Source organism: Cyanistes caeruleus, chromosome 16 (assembly GCF_971803275.1).
Source record: "Cyanistes caeruleus chromosome 16, bCyaCae1.hap1.1, whole genome shotgun sequence".
Taxonomy (NCBI): Eukaryota; Metazoa; Chordata; class Aves; order Passeriformes; family Paridae; genus Cyanistes; species Cyanistes caeruleus.
The window spans coordinates 778,329-800,542 of record NC_141716.1 but is presented as its reverse complement, the minus strand read 5'-3'; the positions used below and the strand labels follow the sequence as shown (position 1 = coordinate 800,542).

Genomic DNA, 22,214 nt, shown 5'->3' with positions numbered 1-22,214 from the left:
GGCTGGCAGCGAGGCTGGCTGCGGGCTCTGAAGCAGCCCGGAGCTGGGGGAGGTGGGAAGGTGCACGGCAGGTGCTCTGGGGCTCTGGAAAGCCTCCAGGGGCAGCCCCTGCTGTGCCCCAGCCCTGCGCTGACAGGGGATGATGTGTCAGCTCTGTGCCCACCACCCACATCAGCTCCCCCGGCCCGCCGGGAGCTGCGGCCGGCCCGGGCAGGCTCCGGGACACGGGGGGCTGAGGGACACGGGGACAGTGCCCTGCGGAGGGACCCGCTCCCACGGGGGGCTCAGGGACACGGGGGGCTGAGGGACACGGGGACAGTGCCCTGCGGAGGGACCCGCTCCCACGGGGGGCTCAGGGACACGGGGACAGTGCCCTGCGGAGGGACCCGCTCCCACGGGGGGCTCAGGGACACGGGGGGCTGAGGGACACGGGGACAGTGCCCTGCGGAGGGACCCGCTCCCACGGGGGGCTCAGGGACACGGGGACAGTGCCCTGCGGAGGGACCCGCTCCCACGGGGGGCTCAGGGACACGGGGACAGTGCCCTGCGGAGGGACCCGCTCCACGGGGGGCTCAGGGACACGGGAGAGCCGCAGGTGCTCCAGCAGCTCCCTGGGGACACCAGCACCCACCCGAGCAGCTAAGTCCTGTGCTTTCCCTTGTGGAACCTGGGGGATCCCCTGCACCCCCGGCTGCTCCTGGGAGATCCCCTGCACCCCCGGGTGCTCCCCTGTACCCCCGAGACATCCCCTACATCCCCGGGAGATCCTCTGCGCCCCCACCCCACCCCACAGCTGCCCCAGCCCTCTGGCAGGAGCTGATGCCGCCCGACTTTTCCCCTCCCGAGCGGCAACTGCTGCACACAATCCCTGCGACAAATTCCGAGTCACCTGCAGCCAAGAGCACCAGGTGGGAGCAGAGCTGAGCCCTGCAGCCGGCTCTGCACAGCACTCCCTTACTGCTGAGCATTCACCCCAAGCACACACAAAACCCTACTATAAATTAACGATTTTATTGAATATCAATAAATTGTATATCATTATATAAAAAGTTTCATCAGTACAAAATTGTGGCACAAAAATATAAATACCAGTGTACCTTTGAAATGTAAACATCTTCTTTGTAATGATTTCCATGCAAACAATGTCCAAAGAAAGATGCATTCAGGAGGCACCTGTCAATACCCATAAATAGGGCTTTTGGCACACACCTGTCGATGGCCAGCCTTGGGACAGGCCACCATTGTATCAGCTGACAAGTGCCTGCTATTAGTCACAGTTCTCTTGAAAAGCAGTTGTTAAGAGTCATATTAACAGGTGCTTGAGTGCATAGCTGCTCTGTAAACAGGGCTGGGGTTTGAAATGGCTACCCCTGCCTTTCATGGACACTGTTAATCTCGCAGGCATTGCAAATTGTCATTGTGCTGGGGAGAAGCAGCTGCTTCACAACTACTGGGATACTGTATTATTGCATAGTTACACCTTCTACAGGCGGGTTATATACACTTGGGGTACGGGGGGAGTGTCTTGTCCTTCATTTAAAAAAATACTGGTTCTTAAAAGTTACCGAGTGGTTATGGTGTTAAAAAAAAATAAAAAAATAAAAAAAACCCCAAACATATCGAACCCAAAGCCCCCAGCCCCCCAGGCTACATGGTCGCAGTGTTCAATAGCAGTGCGGGTCCAGCCCTGCAAGGTGCCCAGTGCCTCTGGCAGGGGCTGGGGCAGCACCGTGAGCCGCACACAGCCGGCACCGAGCCCAGCACTGCAGCCCCCCGTGCCGGGATGGGAGAAGGGCTCACAGCACCAAGCCTGTGGCACTTCAAGAAGCGTGTGCTGGGGTTCTTGGGATGTCCTGCACGGGGCCAGGAATCGGACTCGATGATCCTGACGGGTCCCAACGCAGCACGCTCCGTGGTCAGGCTCTCGCATTGCGCCGGAGGCACCGAGTGAGGAGTGGGAGGCTCCCAAGGGCCAGAGCAGCAGTGTCCAGCCCGGTGCACACCGCAGTGGCCATGGAGGAAACTAACTCCTACAGAAACTAGTTATAATATAGGTATTTGTGACGGGAGAGGCGTGGGGAGCCGAGTCCTCAGCGAGAGCCAGAGCAGCCCGTCTCCTCATGCTTGTGGAGCAGCGACATGCGGGAGAAAGTCCGCGAGCAGGTTTTGCACTGGTACTTCTTTACATCTGAATGGGTCTGCAGGTGGGCGCGGAGATTAGAGCGGTCAGCAAAGGCCCGGTTGCAGTGCGTACAGGAAAAGGGCTTTTCACCTATAGGACAAAGAGAAACGCTCCCAATTAACCAGTGCATCAACACATGGGGAATATCAAAGAAGGAGCCATTCATTAGCCAAAGTTTGTGCAGAGCACAGTGAAAAGAAGTGCTGGCTGTTATTGTTCGGGGGGAAAGCCGGGTATGCACAGCATCGCTTGGGGGAGAACTGCCAGCTTGGGAACTGTCTGCTCCCAGAAAAACCTTTCCTGTGAAGCACGGAAAATGAATGCTGGAAACATCTGCAAGCGGCGCGGCAGTTGCAGACGCAGAGGAAGACACGAGCCTCGTGTCCTGCTCGGAGCCAAGCGAGGAGCTCGCAGCAAGGCAGGGAAGCCGAGCGCTGTGTGTTAATTATATCATAGCAGGCAGCGGCTGCGAGGCGCCAGCCCCGGGTGAGTGGAGCTATTTCCTCTGCCGAGCCCTGCGCTCCCCCTTCTCCTGCCCGGCTCGCATTGAAAAGCCTGGCCAGGGCGAATTCCTCCCAGAAAGACTCTTTTGGAGGAAACAAATGTGTATGCTCAATTTGGAAAGCACAATTAAGTCTACCCGGCTTCCTTCAGCCATCATCTTTAGTACGTTAAGAGGGTGTGAAATCAGTGCCAAGTCACAATTACACCGTCCCACAGCCCCACAAAGGATGCTCGGGAGATGCTTTGTGGGGTGGGCTGCAGCTGCGGGCCCGGCCCCGCTCCAACAGGTGCCTGCAGCACCTGCCCGAGGTGGCGCATCCCGGCACCTGGAGCCGGGCTCGGCCCGAGGGAGCGGGCAGCGGGCGGGCAGCTGCGGCAGGGAGGGATGCTCTGGGCTCCGGCAGGCTCACAGCCCCGCTCTATGACATTCTGGGGAATCGTGTGCCATCGCTGGCGGTCCGGCTCCAGGGCAGGCCCTGCACTCGCGACAGCAGCACAGATTTACGGGCCGGGCCTTGACCCTGCGCTGCGCTCCAGCCAAGAGGATATTTAAAGGACATTTTAGAGAGATGTGCCAAGAGGGTCTGGGAAACCCTTATCTTCCCAGATAACAGCCGGGCCGCCAATTCGCTGGGGCAGGAGAGCAGGGAAGCGGGAGGCGATAAGGGCGGGGGGAGAGGGACAAGAGGGGACGTTACCAGTGTGCGTCCGGATGTGGCCCTGCAGCAGCCAGGGTCGGGAGAACGCCTTCCCGCACATCTTGCAGACGCAGGGCAGCGTGTGGCTCCGGATGTGCATCTTGAGAGCCCCCAGGCTCACGTACTCCTTCTCACAGTACTTGCAGCTGAAGGATTTCCTGGCCTGGGCGTCGCAGTGCAATTGCTTGTGCTTGGAGAGCCCGGCGAAGGTGGAGTACGCCTTGGCACACTGGGCACAGCGGAAGCGCTCGGCGGCGGCGGGGGCCGAGGCCGGGCTGGGGGGCCCCGAGCTCTTGCCTTCATCCTCCTCGCTGGAGAGCGCCGTCAGGTCCAGGGCGGGGGCGGCGCCGCCCGCAGCCTCGCTGCCCGGGCCGCCCGGGAACAGGCTGGACAGCAGCCCCGCGTCCCACACCAGCGGAGGGTAGTAGGCTCCGGGCCCGAGCACCTCGGGCGGGGGGATGACGGGCAGCGGGCACGTCTCGTAGAGCAGCGGGGCGGCCAGCACTGCGGGAGGGGGCGGCGGTCAGCGGAGCCCTCGGAACCCTAACCCACCCCGCGGGCTCAGTGCGACCCCATCCCGGGCGTTCCCATCCTTGGGACCCCCGCGCCGCAGCCCCGAGGAGGAGCAAGGGACCCCACGGGAGCCCAGAGCCGCGGCCCGCCCCGGGCAAAGGTGACCGACCTGAGACCGCCGGGACCCCGCGGCCCTGCCCGCCTCGCCGCGAGGGCCGGGCTGAGGAGAACGCCACGCTCCCGGCACAGGGAGCTCCCCACGCACCCCTAGGGAGCCACCGACATCCCCGAGGTACCAGGGAGCGGCTCAGCATCCCGGGACACGGGATCGGCGCCACCAGACGCGCCGAATCGAACCAAACAAACGAATCTGCGGAAAATCGCTCGGTCCCCGCCCGCTCCCGAGCGGAGCCCGAGGGAGATCCCGCACCGGAGCCCCCTCCCCACCCCGCGGAGCGCCCCACGTGCACGGCCCGTCCTGCCCACGCACCGGCCTGGCTCTCCAGCTCGCTGTAGTTGGGCTTCTTGCTGGCCGAGAAGTGCTTCTTCACCAGGAAGGAGCGCGGCATCTTGCAGCCCGGTGCGGCCGGCGCGCTGCTGCCGCGGCTCTGATATGTGCGGGGCCCGGGGGCGGGAGCGGGGCCGGCCCCGGGGCCGCAGCCAATGGGCCGGGACGGGAGGGGACGGCACGGGAGGGGACGGGAGGGGACGGGAGGGGACGGGCAGGGACGGGAGGGGACGGGCAGGTGTCGGCCCCGCCGCCGGGGGCCGAGCCGAGCCGAGCCGGGCCGGGCCAAGGGGACGGAGCCCGGGGGCCGCTCCCACGGTGCGGCCGCGCTGCCCGCCCGGTGCCGGAGGTCGAGCCGCCGCTGTTGATGCTGCAGCAGCCGCTCCTGGCTTCTCTCCCGGGCCGTGCCCCCGCGGCTCCAGCCGCTGCTCCGGAGGGGGCGGAACGCTGGAGTGACCCGCAGCCCTTGCCCAGGGGGCAGACCGGCCGTGCGGGCTGCAGAAAGGCGTTCCAAGGGTCCCCGCACCCCCTCTGCCGGTCCTTGCCCTTCCCCAGGGCTGTGGACTGCGGTGCAGGGTGGGACAGGCCTCTGCCGGGCCCCGCTGGGACGCAGCCCTGCTCTGAAGTGTGCTTCACCACAGCTTAATAATCCTCTGGGAACAGGCTGTGGCTTTTGGAGCAGCGGGATGGATCCGGCACAGTCCTCGGTGACTCCCTGCCGCTGCCAGGGGTCAGGAGCATCTGCCCACACCCATTTTCTTTTCTGCTGGGAAGCTTTTGGGCAGCGCAGCCGTCCCCCTCACAAGCTCTCCTCTGTTCTCCTCCCCTGCCTTTTCCAGGGGCAGGGCTGCTCACCTAGCCCCGCTGGGACACTCTCTCCCTCTGGCTTCCCTCTCGCCAGGGGCCGTGTGCCCATGGGAAGGTGCTCGGGCGCGGCTGGCGGAGCCGCAGCAGAGAGCGCAGCCCGGGGAGCCCGGCCAGGGCTGGGCCACTCGTGACTCAGCCGTCACACAGCCCCTGCCCAACGCATCTTACTGTTTAGCCACAAGGACGTGAAATGCAGAAGTGGGAGCAAAGCTTTCCACTGGCACGGCTGCAGCAGCAGGGGCTGAGCTCACTGTCAGCCTTTCCTGAGGGCAGGAACAGCTTGGAGAGCCTGTCCTGCCAGCCACCGCATCCTGCCCGAGCCAGACGCATTTGCAAACTTTTCCCCTGCAGCCACGTGCTCCGGTACTGGATCATCCCTCCTTTGCTGCGGAATCGCCCGTGGCTTTCAGCAGGTGTTTATCTGCAGAAGTCACCCCTGGATCAGCCGGGGGTTCAGGGAGAAAAGCGCCCCCGAAGGCCTTGGGGGTCCCGTTTGCCTGGGGGTGCGGAGGTGCCTCCCCCGCGCTCCACCTGCCGCCCGTGTGCTTACAGTGGGGACACTCGCACGAGGAACACAGAGCTGGTTTTCTTTCTCCTGTGTTCTTTCTGAAATGGTAATAATCAGATCTGTTCCAACCACTGCGCGTGGAAAAAACTTGCCCGTGCTAGGGGAGAAAACGAGATCAAGGGAGAAAGCGGCCTGACCTACCTGTGAGCCAGCAGGAGGGGACACAGAACAGCACACAGCGGAGGGGAGGCTCTGCAGAGCCTCACGGGCTGCAAGTGGCACTGAGTTTCTCAGTCGTGCCACCCTCACCATCACAGAGGACATGGGCTGAGCCCCAAGGTGTGAGAGCAGACCTGCCACCAGCCCGTGGCACAGCTCCGGTCCTAGAGGAGCTCACAAACACACTTCCAACACCTCCAGAGCAACAAGTCAGCTGAAAATTCTCATTTTTTACTTCCCTGGCCCCACGTCTCCATGGAGCATCTTGAATATCTGTCTGCAGGGCAGAGCTCCTCCCGCGGAAAAAGAGGAGCTCTGGCCGTGGGACGGGGAGCGAACCCTCCCTGCGGGGCTGGAGGAGCTCCCTGCGGGGCTGGAGGAGCTCCCTGCGGGGCTGGAGGAGCTCCCTGCGGGGCTGGAGGAGCTCCCTGCGGGGCTGGAGGAGCTCCCTCCCTGCGGGGCTGGAGGAGCTCCCTGCGGGGCTGGAGGAGCTCCCTGCGGGGCTGGAGGAGCTCCCTGCGGGGCTGGAGGAGCTCCCTGCGGGGCTGGAGGTGCTCCCTGCGGGGCTGGAGGTGCTCCCTGCGGGGCTGGAGGTGCTCCCTGCGGGGCTGGAGGAGCTCCCTGCGGGGCTGGAGGAGCTCCCTCCCTGCGGGGCTGGAGGAGCTCCCTGCGGGGCTCGGCCGGCAGCAGCGAGCCCCGCTCTCTCCGAGATGCAAGACCTCCCTCTGCCGTTCGCTCACTCTGCCCAAGGGACCCTCACCCACCGCACGGGACACTCCAGCAGCTCCAGAAGATCCACCGGATTCGTTTTTTTAAACCCCAGCATTTCTAAAGACAGAATAAATGTGAGAACTAGAAGAGAGAGCCGAGCCAGTAGCAGCGACACCTGCTTTTCACCAGTGCCGAGTATTTTCTGGAGCTTTGGGGAAGGAGTAAGGAAGCAAAAGGAAAGTTTCATAATGGTTTCAACAGTCCTCCTTTGTACCACCCAGAGAATAATGTGATTTGCCCATAAAAATGAGTTGTTTTTGATGAAGCACAGACCAATGCAACTGTGACACAAAGCTGCATGTCAGAAAAATAAACAAAAAGCCAGCCCCAAAACAGGCAAATGCTCCACTGTAATTTTTAATATATTTACACCAAAGAGAAGCTTTAGGACTGCAAGCACATCCTTCATTTGCTTTTTCATGACTTGGAAAGCCTTGGTTGGTAAATCCTTTTTGAGATGGGCTCAGCAGTGAGTGTCCAGTACAGCCGGGCAAAGGCCTTGAAGAAAATTTGCTGTTCTCTCTGCAGTCAGGTGAAATGAGAACCTGGAATACAGCACTTAGGCTTTGGCAGGACCTCATCCCCAGCCCAAGGAGGCCGTGGGGATTTACCGCTGCAATTCCAGATGAAGCAATGCCCGTGCATTAAGAAATTAATGCTGACAACAATTTATCAGACCTATTGAGACCAGTCGTTGTCTGGAGACAAATTCATTTGATAGAACAGCTCAACTGCAAGGCCGGCTCCTCCCGTTGTGTGTCTCTGTGCTAATCGTCCTCCTCAGGCTGACTTTGTGCCAGACACGGGGAATGTCACAGCTCGGGGCTGGCTGATTGCATTATCCCCACAATGCGGCAGGATCGGCTGCTGACGAGGCGAGAGCAGCTCGGGAAGAGAGCTGCACCCTTCCCATGGCCACTGCACCCTTCCCATGGCCACTGCACCCTTCCCAGGGACACTGCACCCTTCCCAGGGACACTGCACCCTTCCCGGGGACCCTGCACCCTTCCCATGGCCACTGCACCCTTCCCGGGGACCCTGCACCCTTCCCATGGACACTGCACCCTTCCCGGGGACCCTGCACCCTTCCCGGGGACACTGCACCCTTCCCAGCCACACTGCACCCTTCCCATGGCCACTGCACCCTTCCCAGCCACACTGCACCCTTCCCATGGCCACTGCACCCTTCCCATGGCCACTGCACCCTTCCCAGCCACACTGCACCCTTCCCATGGCCACTGCACCCTTCCCATGGCCACTGCACCCTTCCCATGGCCACTGCACCCTTCCCATGGCCACTGCACCCTTCCCAGGGACATTCCCTGCCTTTGGGAGCCCAAATGGGCTGGTTCTACTCCAAGGTTCTTTTCACCAGCCAAACGAGATGAGTGGAGGACGTGCAGAGCACACAGGGGCCTCTCACCAGAGCAGCTTTAAATCAATCAGGGACTCTCAGTCGGGTGAACCCCAGCGAGTGCAAACACTCGGGGTGGGGGCTCAAAGGAAACATGTGAGCCATGAGGAAGAAATGACAAGAGCTGACACAAAGGTAGGATTTTATAAATTAAATGACCTTTATTTGTAACTTGTCTTCAAAAGTCTAAAACATGACAAAGAAATTACTCGGAAGCTTCTAATTGCTCCTTAAACATTTTATCAGAATTGCATGGAAGTGCACTTAGAACAGAAGCAGGAATCTGGATTCCTGGCAATGGGCATCACCAAACTGCACTGTAGCCTCATCCCAGAGATCCCATCCAATCCCCATCAGAACATCTGCAGGGCACTCAATAACCACCCCCAAACACAGCACTTCCCACACAACCAGAGCTTCACGTCTCCCAGTGCCCCACAGCTGCTCAGGGGTCAGAGTGGGACAGCCCCTACCACGGGGAAGGAACAAACCCCGAGGTCAGCTGGGAGGTGCCAGAGGTCTGGCTGGAGAGGCTGAACCACGAGGTTTTAGCTGGAGTGTGTTTCATTATTCTCAGGGTAAGGCTATGCTGCCGTCTGCAGAGCACCACGGGACAAGGTTCCTGCTCAAATCTATTAATCAGTGCTCAGTTCTGGGGTGGTGCAGCTCCTCTGCTGCAGTTACAACACTTGCATTGGACATCTGTGATTTACAGGTTCTGCTCAGGTGCCTGAGATCTCAGCAGCTCGACTGTGAACTTAACAAAGCATCAAAATCAAACTAAGGAATCTCCATGGTAAAAGTGTAGGTTTGAACACAGAGCATCCACCAGGGGCTGGAACTGTCCTGCTCTCAGGGCTGTATTTTACTTTTCCTTGAAAGCTACACCTGACTCTACACACACACTGCCAGATGGCAAACAATCCAAGTACTTCAGCTACTTTAGGAACATTTAAATGAAGAACAGGAATTCAAAATACCTGATACAATCTGTGATGCAGAAAGAAGTGCTATGCCAGTGCTATGGATTACTTGTTTTTCCACCAGCTTGCCTTGAGAGATGGAAAACCCAAGAAGATACATGAAAATTGTAGTTGAACTAGAAAGCCGAGGTATTGAAAAAATCCTTCTGAATTCCCCTATCAGCATAAGGCTTAAAATTACTAGGAAACCAGTTTCAAACCCACCAATTTAATCATAAAGCCAGCAATTTTGATTAATATTTGCTAAGGTAGCTAAAAAATTATGCATTTTAATTAAGACCAACACTAAAGATAATTTTCCAGGCTAGAAATTATAGTAAGAGCATGGAGGAAAATAATCATGCATAGAACTGAAGTATTTTGAACTAGTTTCTACACAGTGCAAAGATTTCCTAGGAAAGTTTGCAGTTTGAACACTCATACTGAAGATATGTTTTCCATACAGCTGGGAGGCTTCCTGTAAGGATTGAAACATTGGGAAACATTATGGAATCACAGGGATCAGAGGTCACTTACATGAGAGCTGGTCTGACAGTTACAGTTAGCACCTGAAGTCTCACTAAAGGGGAACAGAGCTACCAGAACACCTCACATACAATCACTTGAGATATGTACATGAGATTGGGAAGATATTTATTAACTAGTTCAGGCCATTCCATTTGGAATGTTTTTGATTTTAGACAGTCAAATAAACACAACTTTCAAAGAAACCAAAAGGCATAGGTAAAGAAAAAAAACTTGGTTCCCACCTGTTGATCTACAATGAAACTGAGGATAAGCAAGTAGAAAAATGGGGCTGAGAGGGCTGAATGTCAGAAACCATGATACTGAAAGACTGAACGGTACAGAAGTATCAAACCAGGATTTAAAACTGAGATAGGATTAAAGTCTTCTGTACTTCTGGATGCCTGAGTTCATCTTGGGATGTGCTGGGAGAAGTGCAAGGATGCTGGGCATTTCCCCCTCGTGAAAGCTTGGGTTTGCAGTAAATCTTCTGGCTGGATCACTTATCCCTCAAAGAGCGCATCAAAACCTGTGCCATCATATCATCCTCATCAGCATCGTAGTCCTGCAACAGAGGGCACAGAAACAACAGCCACGCTGGTCAGTGCAAGTGACAGCAGCAAGAGCTGCACTTCCCTGCGCCCCTGCACACCCCAGGACACGCTGGGATTTCACAGCAGTGCCCAGGAGCTCCAAGGGGGAGCAGAAACCTACCACAAACGTGTCATAGGAAAAGCGATGGCGTCTCTGCAGGTGCTCCATGAAGTTTGCACTCCTGTAATTGGGGTCTCCCCATGGCATTGAGGCACAAATTGGGCAAACCTTCAAGGAAAAAAAGCCAGTTAGGCCCCAGTGGCTCAGTGCTTTGATGCTGACAGCGGGAAGGGCAGGGACAGCCTGGGGGAGTGGAGCTCAAGGTTTGTGCTCTCACTGTTCTGTATGCAAAGTGATGGCCAATAACCTGCTGGGACATTTAATGCAAAAGCCTCAGAGAACCCTGAATAATTTTAATTAATGTCTCAGATCCCTGAAACAGAATGGCTTGCTCTTCTCCCACGTTCTGAAATCAGAACTCATTAAAGCCTCCTGCTTTAGAAGATTTCAGCCTGTATTTCTCAGTGGCAGGAAAGTTTCCTTGGTCTTCTTTGCAAAGTTCACTTCCCTCCAAGAGAAAAGAGGAACTTTTTTTCCTGGATAATCTGGAATTCCAAAAAACTTCCCAGAAAAATGAGTTTCCAATTCAGTTCCATGTTTTGCAATTCCTCTTACACAAGAGGAAGTATCACAGATAGATTACTAGAATGATACACTATTTTTTGCAAGCATTTTCCCCAATAGTTTACAGTATCTTCTTGCTGAAAACAAGGTGAAGAACAAGGAAAAAATTAAATGTCTGACATTTTTTTGAAATGATGTTTTATTACTTTGCTGTGCCTAATTAACTTTGAATGTGTGCCATTTTTCCAGGATGAAAAGAGGATGTGGCCTGGCTGCAGTGGGTGGAGACCAGAGAGCCACTGCAAGGTGGCAGCAGAACCACACCAGGCTTAGAGGCATGACCAGCACAGCCACACTGACTGGACAGCACTAATTAGCCCTACTTAATTAAAAAGTCTCTAATTCATTGTTTCAAAGGGCTTTAAGACTAGACTTCATTGCAATTCTTGCACCAAAACTTTTTATTACCACTTGTTTTGCATCCATGCTGTGCAAAGCTTTGCAGTGTTCAACCAGTCCCTCTTGATCAAAGTTCTTCTCGCTGCAGTACGGGCAGGGGAAGGTGAAGCGATTTGGGAAGCTCCTGGTTGGGGGAGAAAAGGAGGTTATTTACAAATACAGATTATTCAAAGCAAGAAATTACCTATGCTATTAAGGGAAGCTAATTTTAACTGTCAGTTTCTAAACTCCTAAGAGTATTCTGAGGAACACAATATTGTCCATATTTAGACTGAATTCCAGCTCTTCTACAAATGCCATTTATCTAAATGCCATTTATCACCTTCTTCTCCAGTGCCAGGGCACCACCCCAGCCACACACAAGAGTGCACTTCCCTCCACTGTGTGTGAGTACAACCAGGAGACACAGGTATTCTAAAAGCCAGCTACACCTACAGGATGCCCTCATCTTAGAGATGTCCTGTGCACTGACCAAACAGAAGCTGCAGAGTTTATCTGGGCACAGCCAGCTGCAAGATCAAAGCTCAGTTTTTCACTATATAAAAATTAACACCCAAAATAAGCAGAGGTAAAGTCTGCTTTTAATTCACAATTCTTCCTCGTGACAGAAAAGCCCAGGACTTCAGAGCAGAGGTGTTACCTGGTGTTGTGGAGGGGCTCTTTAGTAACAGCCTTCACACCTTCCATGATGTAATTCTGGTACTTGGAGCAGGAGGCTGCGTGGCTGCGCATCTTGGACAGGTACATCTGTGCAGGGAACAGCAGCACAGCAAGGTCAGCTCAAACCACCTGCCCTTCCTGCTACACTTTCAACCAAAAGCAGCAAATGTGTAAACCTGAGCAGCCTTCAGAAGTGTTAAAGCAGAAAGTCCAAATGCTTCAGCTGCCCAGATGGAAAACTTTTGAGATTACAGGTTAGTTAAGCTGTAACTCTGCTGTCTGTGCTATGTTGCCATACTCACAGCAGCAACCTTTCACTCTAACTTTAAAATCAGAATCTTTCATTTGAAATTAATTTCCTGAAGAGGTAACAACAAAAAACTGTGGAAACAATGTCGACATTGGGTGCTGCCTATATCAAACACCTTCAGCACGTATCAGAACAAACATTTTGACCCGATTTTGAGAAAGCTGATGAGGAAGCAGTTTATTTTCCCCTAGGCTGATGCAGCTTATGTAGTTAATTTCCAAACACTTTCATACTTTTTTATGGCAGCCGTTGCAAGTGGTTTCTGTCGTTTCAATTTGCTTCTCCAGGTCCAGAGCTCTGCTCCCAGGTGCCAGGGTGCTGCGGCACACCCCACAGACTGGCTTCTTGGGCTTCAGACATTCCTGCAGGCACGGCGTGCAGAAGCTGTGGGGGGAGAAAAGAGGAGGTGGTGAGACAGCCCTCCGAGCACCAGCAGTGCCCACTGCCCTTGCACAGCCTCTGCCCGAAGGACCAACAGAGCCTTTAGACTCAATAAAGGGTAAGAAGGAGCTGCTGGGCATGAAGGGTGGAGGATCCCAGGCTGTCACACCCAGAATTGCCTGCAGTTGGACAGTGCCCTGTGCCCCCGGTTTCTGGACACAATCATGGAACGGGTTGGGTTGGAATGGACCTTAAATCCAGTGCTGCCCCTGCCATGGCAGGGACACCTTCCCCTGTCCCAGGAGCTCCCAGCCCTGTCCAGCCCGGCCTTGGGCACTGCCAGGGACCAGGGACAGCCCCAGCTCTCTGGGCACCTGAGCCAGGGCCTGCCCACCCTGCCAGGGAGAAATTTCACCCCGACATCCAACCTCAGCCTGCCCTCTGTCGGTGTGGAGCCATTCCCCCTTGTCCTGTCAGCGCCCGCATTCCTCAGGAGAGACGGGAAGGGAAAGTGGAAGAACACTGGTTTCCTTTCCCGCCCGCTTTTCTTTCGATTTCTCCCTTTCAAGGCCGCTGCAGGTCAGCCCTGCCCCGCTGCCGGGGCCCCGAGCGGCGGCTCCTCCCGAGGCCCCGCAGCCCCCGCGGCCCCAGCCCCGGCCCCCGCGCCCCGGCCCGGCGGCGGGCGCTCACACGTGTCCGCAGGGGACGCGCACCGGGCTGTCGAACACCTCCAGGCACACGGGGCAGGTGAGGCGGGCCAGCGGGTCCGTCCGCCGCTCCGGGGGCCGTGAGGGCCCGCCCGCCGCCATCTTCCGCCGCGCCGCCAGGGGGCGGCCCTGCGCACGCGCGGCGCCGCCCGGCCCCGCCCCGCGGTGTGCGTGGGGGCGTGGCCCAGCGCTATGGGCGGGACCAATTATGTGGGCGGGGCCACCGGGGGGCGCGGCCGCCATCCCCGGGCAGCTGCCGGCGGACGGGGCCCAGCTCGGCGGAACCCCGCGCGGTGCCAGCGCCGCTCCGGGCACGGCGGTGCCCTAACGCCCCACGGTGTCACAGCCCCGCGGCCGTTTCAAGGCAGCTTCTTCCCCGGCAGCCCCCGGAGCGCGGCCCTGGGGCACCGCCCCGCCCTTCTCGCCCCGCCCCGATGACGTCACACGGCGGAAGTGCTCCCGCCCCGCCGTTCACTTCCGGGCCGCCGCTGCCGCCGCCGCGGCCCTGCCCGAGCCGTGAGGGCGGGCGCGCTCCGTCCGCGGCACCGGCCGGGCCTCCGCGGCTCTGCCGGGCAGCGCGTCGGGACGCGGGGCAGCATCCCGGGCACCGAGCGCTTCCGCTGGAGCGGCGGCGGGTCCCGGCGGCGAAGCGGAGCGGTGAGGGACGGGACAGGCCGCGGAGCGGGGGCTTAGCCCGGGCGGGTGGGCGGGCGCCGTGGCCGCGGCACAGTGAGGGCGGCGGGGCGGCCGGGGGCGGTGCCGCCGCGGAGGCCCAGGCGGTGTCCCGGGGCTCCTCGACCCGGCTGTGCAACAAGTGTCCCGGGCACGGAGCGGCCCGGGCGGCCCCAGCTCCCGCGGGGCTCCGCGGGCTGGCCGCGCTCCGTGCCGCTCCCGTGCCCATCGCGGTGTCCGTGTCCGGAGCGGGCTCGGTGGCACAGGGCTGTGCTCTGGGAGGGTCTGAGTGTGTGTCTCTGTGTGTGTCTCTGTGTGTGTCTCTGTGTGTGTGCAGTGTCTCTGTGTGTGTGCAGTGTCTCTGTGTGTGTGTGTGTGTGCAGTGTGTGTGTGCGTCTCTGTGTGTGCGTCTCTGTGTGTGTGTCTCTGTGTGTGTGTCTGTGTGTGTGTGTGTTTGCCCCCTGTTTGTTCCCTAGTGCTGTCAGGGGTTTTGTACAAGCGAGTGGTCAGAGTAGCTGCTTCCCTCGGGTGAGGTTTTGACCCTGGAGATGGACAGAAACATTCTCTTGTCTCAACAGCAGACACTGGACTCCAATCAGGATGTGTTCTTCTTGCATCTCTGGGAAACGCTGAGGTTTGGAGCGAATGCCTTGCAGCAGAGCGGCCTTGTTCCTTCTGTGCGTTCTGTCAGTCAGGGTGCTGCTAAAGCCTATATTTATCCGTGCCTGCTCGCATGGTGAGGCTGTTGGCAGCCTGTAACCATGGATGTTGTGCTGGTGGGCTGCCGGCTCTGGCTCTGCGCTGCCTGGGGCTGTGTGTGCCGGAGCAGCCCCGGCAGCGCTCGCAGGCTCCAGTGCCCAGTGTGCTCTGGCTCGGCTGCCACGCTCGGGGCACGGGCAGGGCTGGCAGAGACACAGCCTGCAGGCCTCGGTGAAGGGCTCTCCTGTCAGCTGGGGCCTCGCTGTCCCTGGCGGGTCTCACGTGTAACCAAGCGCTCTGTTTGCTGGCTGTTGGCGTGGCAGAGCTGGGCTCTGGATCCCGCTCCCTGCCTGCACAGGCTCCCTCTGTGTCCTGGGGGTGTTGTGCTGACGTGCCAGACAAAGATCTCTCTCTGCAATTCTCGTGTGCAGCTCTTCTTGCCAAGGAACAGACTCTGCTGTCTTTGTCCACAGACTTCATCCTGCACAACTTGCGGAGGAACGTGGGGAGGGAAGGGACTGCTCCTGGCCCTTATGCTCAGATGTTAATTTAGCACTCCACATTTCCTGTGATTCACAGCCTGTCTCTTGACAGGAGCGTGTGTGCCTTGGAGCACAAGCAGAACTGCTACTTAACTTTCCCCACACGGGGCTGGCACTCAGCACAGCCTTTCATCAAGGAATGTTAACTGCCAGGCTGTTGCTTTTGTTGCTTGTTTGTTTCCCTGGCCTCTTGGTTGTTGGTATTTTGTGTTTTGGCTCCTTTCATTCAGCTGATCTTGCTCGTAACAGTGATTTTCCTTTAACAGGAGTGTTGATCAGTGTTCTAGCAGCCACGGTTAATATTGAGTGAAAAGTCTTTTCTGAAGTGCTGTATGAGACTGATTACATCTGGAACAGTGCACTGATTTCTCCCAACTCCTCTCAGGTCAAGAGCTGCTTTGTCTTCTTATGTAATAAACAAAGCCCATGGTCTGCTTTTTGATCACAAGTTCCTCAGGCATTGCAGATGGAGTCTGTTGGCCTGTTAATTACCTTGGTTCTGGTAAAGCAGCATTTGGGACATTCTTTGGTCAGCAGCTATTTCAGCTCAGTGTGTGAGCTCAGTGCACTGAAAATGCAGATCAGTATATCCATAAAAACAACAATCCCTGCAAACAGAAGTGTGCACGACGGACACACAGGTTTTACTCGGTTCCCACAAAGCAGCTGGAGGTGGCAGGTGTAGCTGTTCTGCCAGATCACAGTGGTGCTGGCAGCTTTCAGCTGGAATTTGGGCTGTGGTTTGCAGCAGTCGGGAGTGGGTGCTCTGGAGGCGGCTGCAGAGCTGCCCCAGCTGCACTGGGGGTACCAGCAGGAGCAATGCCAGTGGCTGTCAAGAGCCTGGAAAATGTTAGAAATCAAAAGGCAAAGTCAGTAAACCTGCTCAGCCTAGGGAGGGTCCTGTGCCACAAGAGGTGAGGGGGAATAGCAGATACTGTCACAAAATGAGCAAAATGGGCAGGGACCTGGAAAACGAGTGGGGAGTGACAGTGAATGCAGGGCAGTGGCATTTCTGTGGCCCCTGTGCCTTGGCAGAGTCCTGGAGAGGCTGTGAGGGAGCTGCAGCTCTGGGAGCCGTGTCATGGGGCAGGAGGTGCTGGGGACAGCTGGGGTGTGTGCACCTGGGCTGACTTGTGTTTGTTTGCAGTTTTATTCCAGGACATTTGCCATTGCTGAAGATTCCTAATGCCAGACACCCAAGCCACTGCCAAATAACCATGAAAGAGAGGAGGTAACTGCCCCCAGCGTGAGGGAAAATCTGATTTCAATGGATACAAAATACAAAGACGATTTATTTAGGAAGTATGTACAGTTCCACGAATGCAAACTGAATGCCTCTGACAGCAAGCAGCGTCCCATTAACGATGAGTACTTGCGAGTGGCGGCAGCAGCCTTACTTTGCCTTCCCAAAATTGATCCCTTTTATCGATTCCGGTTGATAAAATTTTACGAGATGGCTGAGAACTCACTGAGATCTGTGAAATCCTCAAGTTTACATTGTCTCCATAATGCATTCAACATGCTTGAGACAGTTGGAATTAATCTCTTTCTGTACCCCTGGAAAAAGGAGTTCAAAAACATTAAGGTAAGACTTTCTTACGTAGCCACACTGAGAACATGATTTATTTTTCTTTCTGTGAGCACATTTCATGCATTTCCTTTAAAGGCTCCTCTTTTTTCCATTTATAGCATACTCTATATATCTATTTCTCTATATGCAGTTGGTAAACAGAAGCCATAAGAAAGTTTCTGGGTGAAATAAGTGAAGTTTGTGCTGGTGAGAGTATCTCCAGAGCAGAAGTACAAGCAGTATCTGCAATTAGAATGTGTGTAAAGTAGGGGAAGAGCTTATTTAAGGTTGTTGTTCAGCCTCCCTTGCTGCACTAGTTTATGTCTCCTTGGAGAGGCTTTCACTGTGGTGAGTGGTCCAGCTGGATTTAAGCTGACTCAGAGTTTGGTTTGTCTTACCACAGCTGTTGCTGGACACAAGTATTAAACCCAGTGTGTGTTCAAGTGGATGCTTTGCTGAGGTTCTCACAAGTTGTGTGATAATGATGAAGGAACTTCAGCAAAATAATTGTTTTCAGAATATCTTTGACCTGCTTGTCAGTGCTCAGTTCCTGATGTTTTGATTTTAAGGTTCTTTCAAATGTACCTACCTAAAGCAGGCTCCCAAAGGGAAAAGTGGGAACTCGCTGGGTGCTGAAGTCTCACTGGGAGCTCTCTGTGCTGAGTTTTGTGTTTTCTCTTTCGCCTGTGATGGGCAGACTGCTCCTGCCTGCACTCAGAGCAGGCTGAACTGGGCTTAGCACATCCCTCAGGTGTGCCAGATGCTGAGGGTATTTCAGCTTGCAGAAACTCATCTCTGCTTTTGGGGCTCTTTTAGTGAAAGTTTTTGAATTCATATTAAATTGAATAAAACTGACATTTGAAACTGCGTAGTAACAGTCCACAAAGAAGTGTGTACCTCAAGTATATTTAAAGCTGAATTGGAGTTTGGCACTCCTGTGGTAATTCTGTTCCTGTTGGCTCCAGCTTGTCCCTGGGTAGGGTAGTTCCCAAAATCCTGGCCTTTTTGCCTTTCATGGTAGACTTTCTGTAAATTCAGATATGTCTGGTATGCATTAAAGTTAATGCTAGTGCAGAGCAGAGTGATTTAAATCACCAGGGAGGACATTATGCTAATCAGGATTTTAAATTGAATGAAAACTCTTCTACTTTGAATTTCCCTCATGTGGAATTTCCATCTGCTGAGCAGGAGGGATGCAGAAATCGAGCTCATCTTGCCAAGGCAGTTGTGCGTGTTCAGAGTCGTTATTATTGTATTTAATTATATGGTCTCTGTCACTGAATTATCTGAACATCCAGTCCACCACTGAATTTGTAACCAAGTTTTCCTTTTATTCCCCCCACCCCTAGACCTACACTGGGCCCTTTGTTTATCATGTGAAGTCTGCTCTAACGGAGGATGATGTGAGGCAGATTCTGAGCTACATGGGCTATGTCCAAGAACTGGGAACGACGTTTAAGCTCAAAGAGCAGGTCGACGCCATCCAAGTGAAAATGATTTCATTTGAGCTCTTTCTGGCCAAGGTGGAATGCGAGCAGCTGCTGGAGATCCACCTGCAGGTGAAGGACAAGGGTTATTCCGAGATGGATGTCATCAACGAGCGCAAGAACAGCAGCGAGGACGTGCGGGGCTGCTCCGAGGCCATGCGGCGGCGCCTGGAGTGCAAGGAGACCCTCAACACGTCCATGGCCCGCATGGTGCTCCAGAAATCCGCCAGCGAGCGCGCCTCCAAGGATTACTTCAAGCCAAAGGTGAGCAAGCCTTCCAAGTCAGTGGATACGTATGACAGCTACTGGGAGAGCAAGAAACCACCTCTGATGAGCTCGCTGAGCCTCAGGAAGGAGCCGATTCTGGTCGATGCGGAAGATGACATTAAAGATGAAATTATCCGTCCGTCGCCGTCTCTGCTGGCCATGTCCAGCTCCCCGCACGGGTGTTCAGACGAGTACTTGCCAACTTCCTCTCATCACAATGGCATGCTAAGAACAAATGTCCCTTACAGCTCCTATTTTTCTGCTCAAGAGGACTTAGATTTATATACTGAACCCGATTCTAGAAGCGTGTTAAATTTCAAAAGACAAGACGCTATTAAGTCTGATGTATGGCTGTTAAAAAGCGATGCCAACCCTGTTTACCACAAACGCACCCACCTAGCCAAAGAGACAGCTTCCTCCAAGTGCCAGAACTGTGGCATCCCTTGTGGCGCTTCTGTTTGCCAGAAGTGTGACAGCCTGTTCGGCTCGAGGCAGGAGTACCCAGCAGTGAAGCAGAGCTCCTACTCCATCAAAGCCCTCCCAAGCGATGGCTTGTCTCCCGCGCCGGCTCTGAGGGAGAAATCTCAGTACACGTCACAGACTCAGAGTCAAGACAGAGCTGCTCAGTTCGGTTCCAAGTCCAAGCCTTCGGGCACCTCGCGCTGCGGCTTCTGCAACCGCTCGGGAGCCGCCAACACGTGCACCTTCTGCTCCAAGGTGTCGTGTGACACCTGCCTCAACGCCTACTACTACGACCCGTGCTGCAGGAAGAGCGACCTGCACAGGTTCCTGCCTAACAACCAGTTAAACTATAAATCATCCCAGCTGTCCCACGTGGTTTACAGATAGACTGCTTGAGTCACTTTGGGAAGGGAAGGAAAGGGGGAGAGGAAAGGGCTATCCTAACTAATGTTCTGACTCCATGCTGACCTCTTGCCAAAATCACATGTCCAGATATTTGGAACCATGGTTCAGTGATCAGGTGCCAGTTCTTGATTTTTATGGCTTCACAGATGCTGCAGATCCATTCGATTTCATGCTGCTATAATTTAGGTAACTCCTAAAGGAGCATTGCTTTTCAACTTAGATGGGGGAGAAGAGCACATTTTTCCTTAAAACTTGGCAGCTGTTGTATTTTTAAAAAGTGACATCATACCTTCCTATTATATCATATCTTGCCCAAGTAAAACCAGGCAGTGTTTGAAAACAAAGTCAGAGAATTAAGATTCTCATTTTCTATGAGTGAGGAAACCACTGCCAGTTCTTGATAAAGTATGACTTCAAAATGTGCAGGAAATATGTGAATGGCTTGTTTTGCCACCAAGGACTATTTTTCATGTGTGTCTGCATTTCTTGGTCTCCAAAATGCAAACACCACAACCTCTCTTCCTTTTGTCTTTGTTTCCTCCTTCTCCCCTTCTCTCTCTGGTTGTTTATCTCGAGCTTATATAACCTGGATCTGGACAACATGTGCTTTATTTTCCAGTGTTGCCAATATCATCCTTCTGGGTTTCACTCTGTGGTATTTGAAAGAGGTGATCCTGTATCTGTGTCACTCAGATGATGCCTGGAGTGTTGTCCTCTCAGATGAGTGTCCATTTTCCTTCTGTTGCACATGGTTTAAGTACTGTTCTTTGTACTGTAAATAGGTGATTTGGAAACAGTTTATTTTTAATAAATATTTAATATGTTGAGTTCTTAAAAGTGATAGAATCATTATAACTATGAAGTCTCTCTGGGTTATTTGTTTCAGGTGACTTTTTGTTTTTCCTTGTACTGTATTTCATAGCTTATAGCCACTGTGGCAGAATGATGTTCTTGGCTCTGATCAGTTCTTGGGTTTTAATATTTTTTTTTTTCCCCTCTGGTAAGGCTGCTGCTCATCTGAGCAGAGTCTTGTCTAAGAATTGCAGGATTTTGCTCTCAGTGCACGCTTTTTCTTTGTGCTTATGGAAATTGTAAGTATCAGTGTTCTGCTCGCTTCCAAATTCACTGCCAGTCTGTCTGTAGTGTAGTCCAGCAAGTAAAGCACTGGCCTGGGTAAAAATCAGAGCTCATTTGTGACTCCTGTTCAAGTGAACTCCTCAGTTACAGATGTGAATCAGATAATAACCTTTGTCTCTTGCTATAGCACTTGGGAGCCCTGGCTGAGCAGCAGGACTCCCTTGTGTTGGGCTCTGTACAGTTTGACCCCCAAACACCACCTGGTTATGAATAGACTTTAGTTTTTTATGAAAAGACAACCCCTAAGAATCCTAATTCCCTTATTCCAACTATAGCTAGTTAGCACAAAGTATCAGGCAACCTAATCTGATGTGCAGAATTAAATGTGTTTAAAGTACCTGTAAAGAAGTAGCTGAGATGTAAACTCTGTAGTCCACTTTGCACTGAAATGATTCACTTTGGAGTGAACAATCACTGTTGGAGTCTAGGCCTCTCAGCTTCAATGTCCATCACTCCCTGTGTGACAGGAACATGCATGAATGATCGTTTGTCTTATATTTTTTGGGGTGGGGGGGCTTCAGGTAGGTAGAGGGGAAAATTACATAGGCTAGTGTTGTAAAATAGCTAAAATAATTTTAGCCATAACTGGGTGTCAGAAGCATTATGGAGATGAGATGAAACCTGGGTCTTACAGAGGGCTGAGAACAAAAAGTTACTGTCCAGTTTGCACTAAGAAACAAAGTGAACAGTGTGTGTTTAACAATCAGGGAAATTCTGAATCAAGGGACTGCAACTGAACATAAAGTCAAGGGCAAGTACTGCCTTGCTGACCCTGAAGGTTGGGGTGAATATTAAGTGAATGATTTTAAGGTTTTCAATCTTGTATGTTTTTTATAAATATATATATATATAAATATGACACAAATGTAGATACATTATGTATATAGTGAAGAATTTAAAAACAATTTTACTATTAAAATGCAGTCTAAGGGTGGTTTTAATTCTGGTGGTTTTTTGGGTTTTGTCCACCTTCTGCAGTGTCATGCCTGTTTGGCTGCTCTACAGTGTATCTCCTAGTTCACCACTCAAGTTTCCATATGGCTCCTCACACTACAGTGACAACTAAAACTGTGATGCCACGTAATTTTTACGGTGACCAGGGCAGGGGCTGTACCTGCTCTGCAAAAGAGAAGTCCTCTGTATATATGTGATGGAATCCTGTAGTACAAACCTGTGTTGAATTGAAGTGCTACCATGCTCTATTTTTGTGTATCTTACTGTATGAGGTTGCTGTGATTGATACAGTAAAATATATGCGGATTTAAAATGCAGGTGTTTTGCATCTGATTTGTTTAAATTAATTTATGTTTTGAAGGAATTTAAAAATAAAGAGGCCTTTAAGAAAAGGCTTAACTCTTTTCTTAAAGTGGTGTGTGCATGTAGCTGTCTGTTCCCGAGTCGTCTGCATGCCGTGAGCCGCTGCTCGGAGTCTGCCTGCAGAGTGCAGAGCTGCTGGAACAGATCCCCTTCGTTCCCATCCTGAGCAGCATGACTCAGTGTTCATGGAGCATGTCAGCTGCTCTGGCAGGCTGGGGTGGGGTGGCAGCAGCTCTGGGGCTGTGTGGAG

General features: G+C 53.8%; 3 protein-coding genes across 8 annotated transcripts; 1 reads left to right on the top strand and 2 right to left on the bottom strand.

The window, feature by feature from the left end:
* Positions 1–995: 995 nt before the first annotated feature.
* On the bottom strand, positions 996–4,501 carry SNAI1 (snail family transcriptional repressor 1). The gene is made up of 3 exons (XM_086852972.1): positions 4,388–4,501; positions 3,385–3,888; positions 996–2,272 (listed from the first exon to the last, which is right to left on the bottom strand). Exons 1-3 carry the CDS (start codon positions 4,464–4,466, stop codon positions 2,091–2,093), a joined length of 765 nt encoding a protein of 254 aa, XP_086709098.1. The 5' UTR covers positions 4,467–4,501; the 3' UTR covers positions 996–2,090.
* A 3,819-nt stretch (positions 4,502–8,320) lies between these two features.
* Positions 8,321–13,552, bottom strand: RNF114 (ring finger protein 114). Its single transcript, XM_086853336.1, has 6 exons — positions 13,390–13,552; positions 12,552–12,702; positions 11,989–12,095; positions 11,358–11,472; positions 10,386–10,493; positions 8,321–10,236 (listed from the first exon to the last, which is right to left on the bottom strand). Exons 1-6 carry the CDS (start codon positions 13,506–13,508, stop codon positions 10,171–10,173), a joined length of 666 nt encoding a protein of 221 aa, XP_086709462.1. The 5' UTR covers positions 13,509–13,552; the 3' UTR covers positions 8,321–10,170.
* A 76-nt stretch (positions 13,553–13,628) lies between these two features.
* SPATA2 (spermatogenesis associated 2) lies at positions 13,629–22,013 on the top strand. Of its 6 annotated transcripts, none has more exons than XM_086853331.1 (5): positions 13,977–14,063; positions 14,657–14,712; positions 15,586–15,704; positions 16,467–16,904; positions 18,239–22,013. In XM_086853331.1, the coding sequence occupies exons 4-5, from the start codon at positions 16,587–16,589 to the stop codon at positions 19,490–19,492; spliced, it is 1,572 nt and encodes a 523-aa protein (XP_086709457.1). In that variant the 5' UTR covers positions 13,977–14,063; positions 14,657–14,712; positions 15,586–15,704; positions 16,467–16,586; the 3' UTR covers positions 19,493–22,013. The 6 variants fall into 6 exon arrangements, with proteins under 6 accessions (XP_086709456.1, XP_086709458.1, XP_086709459.1 ...); XM_086853334.1 differs by having other exon boundaries at positions 13,992–14,063; positions 14,660–14,712; XM_086853332.1 differs by lacking the exon at positions 15,586–15,704 and having other exon boundaries at positions 13,891–14,063.
* Positions 22,014–22,214: the final 201 nt, after the last annotated feature.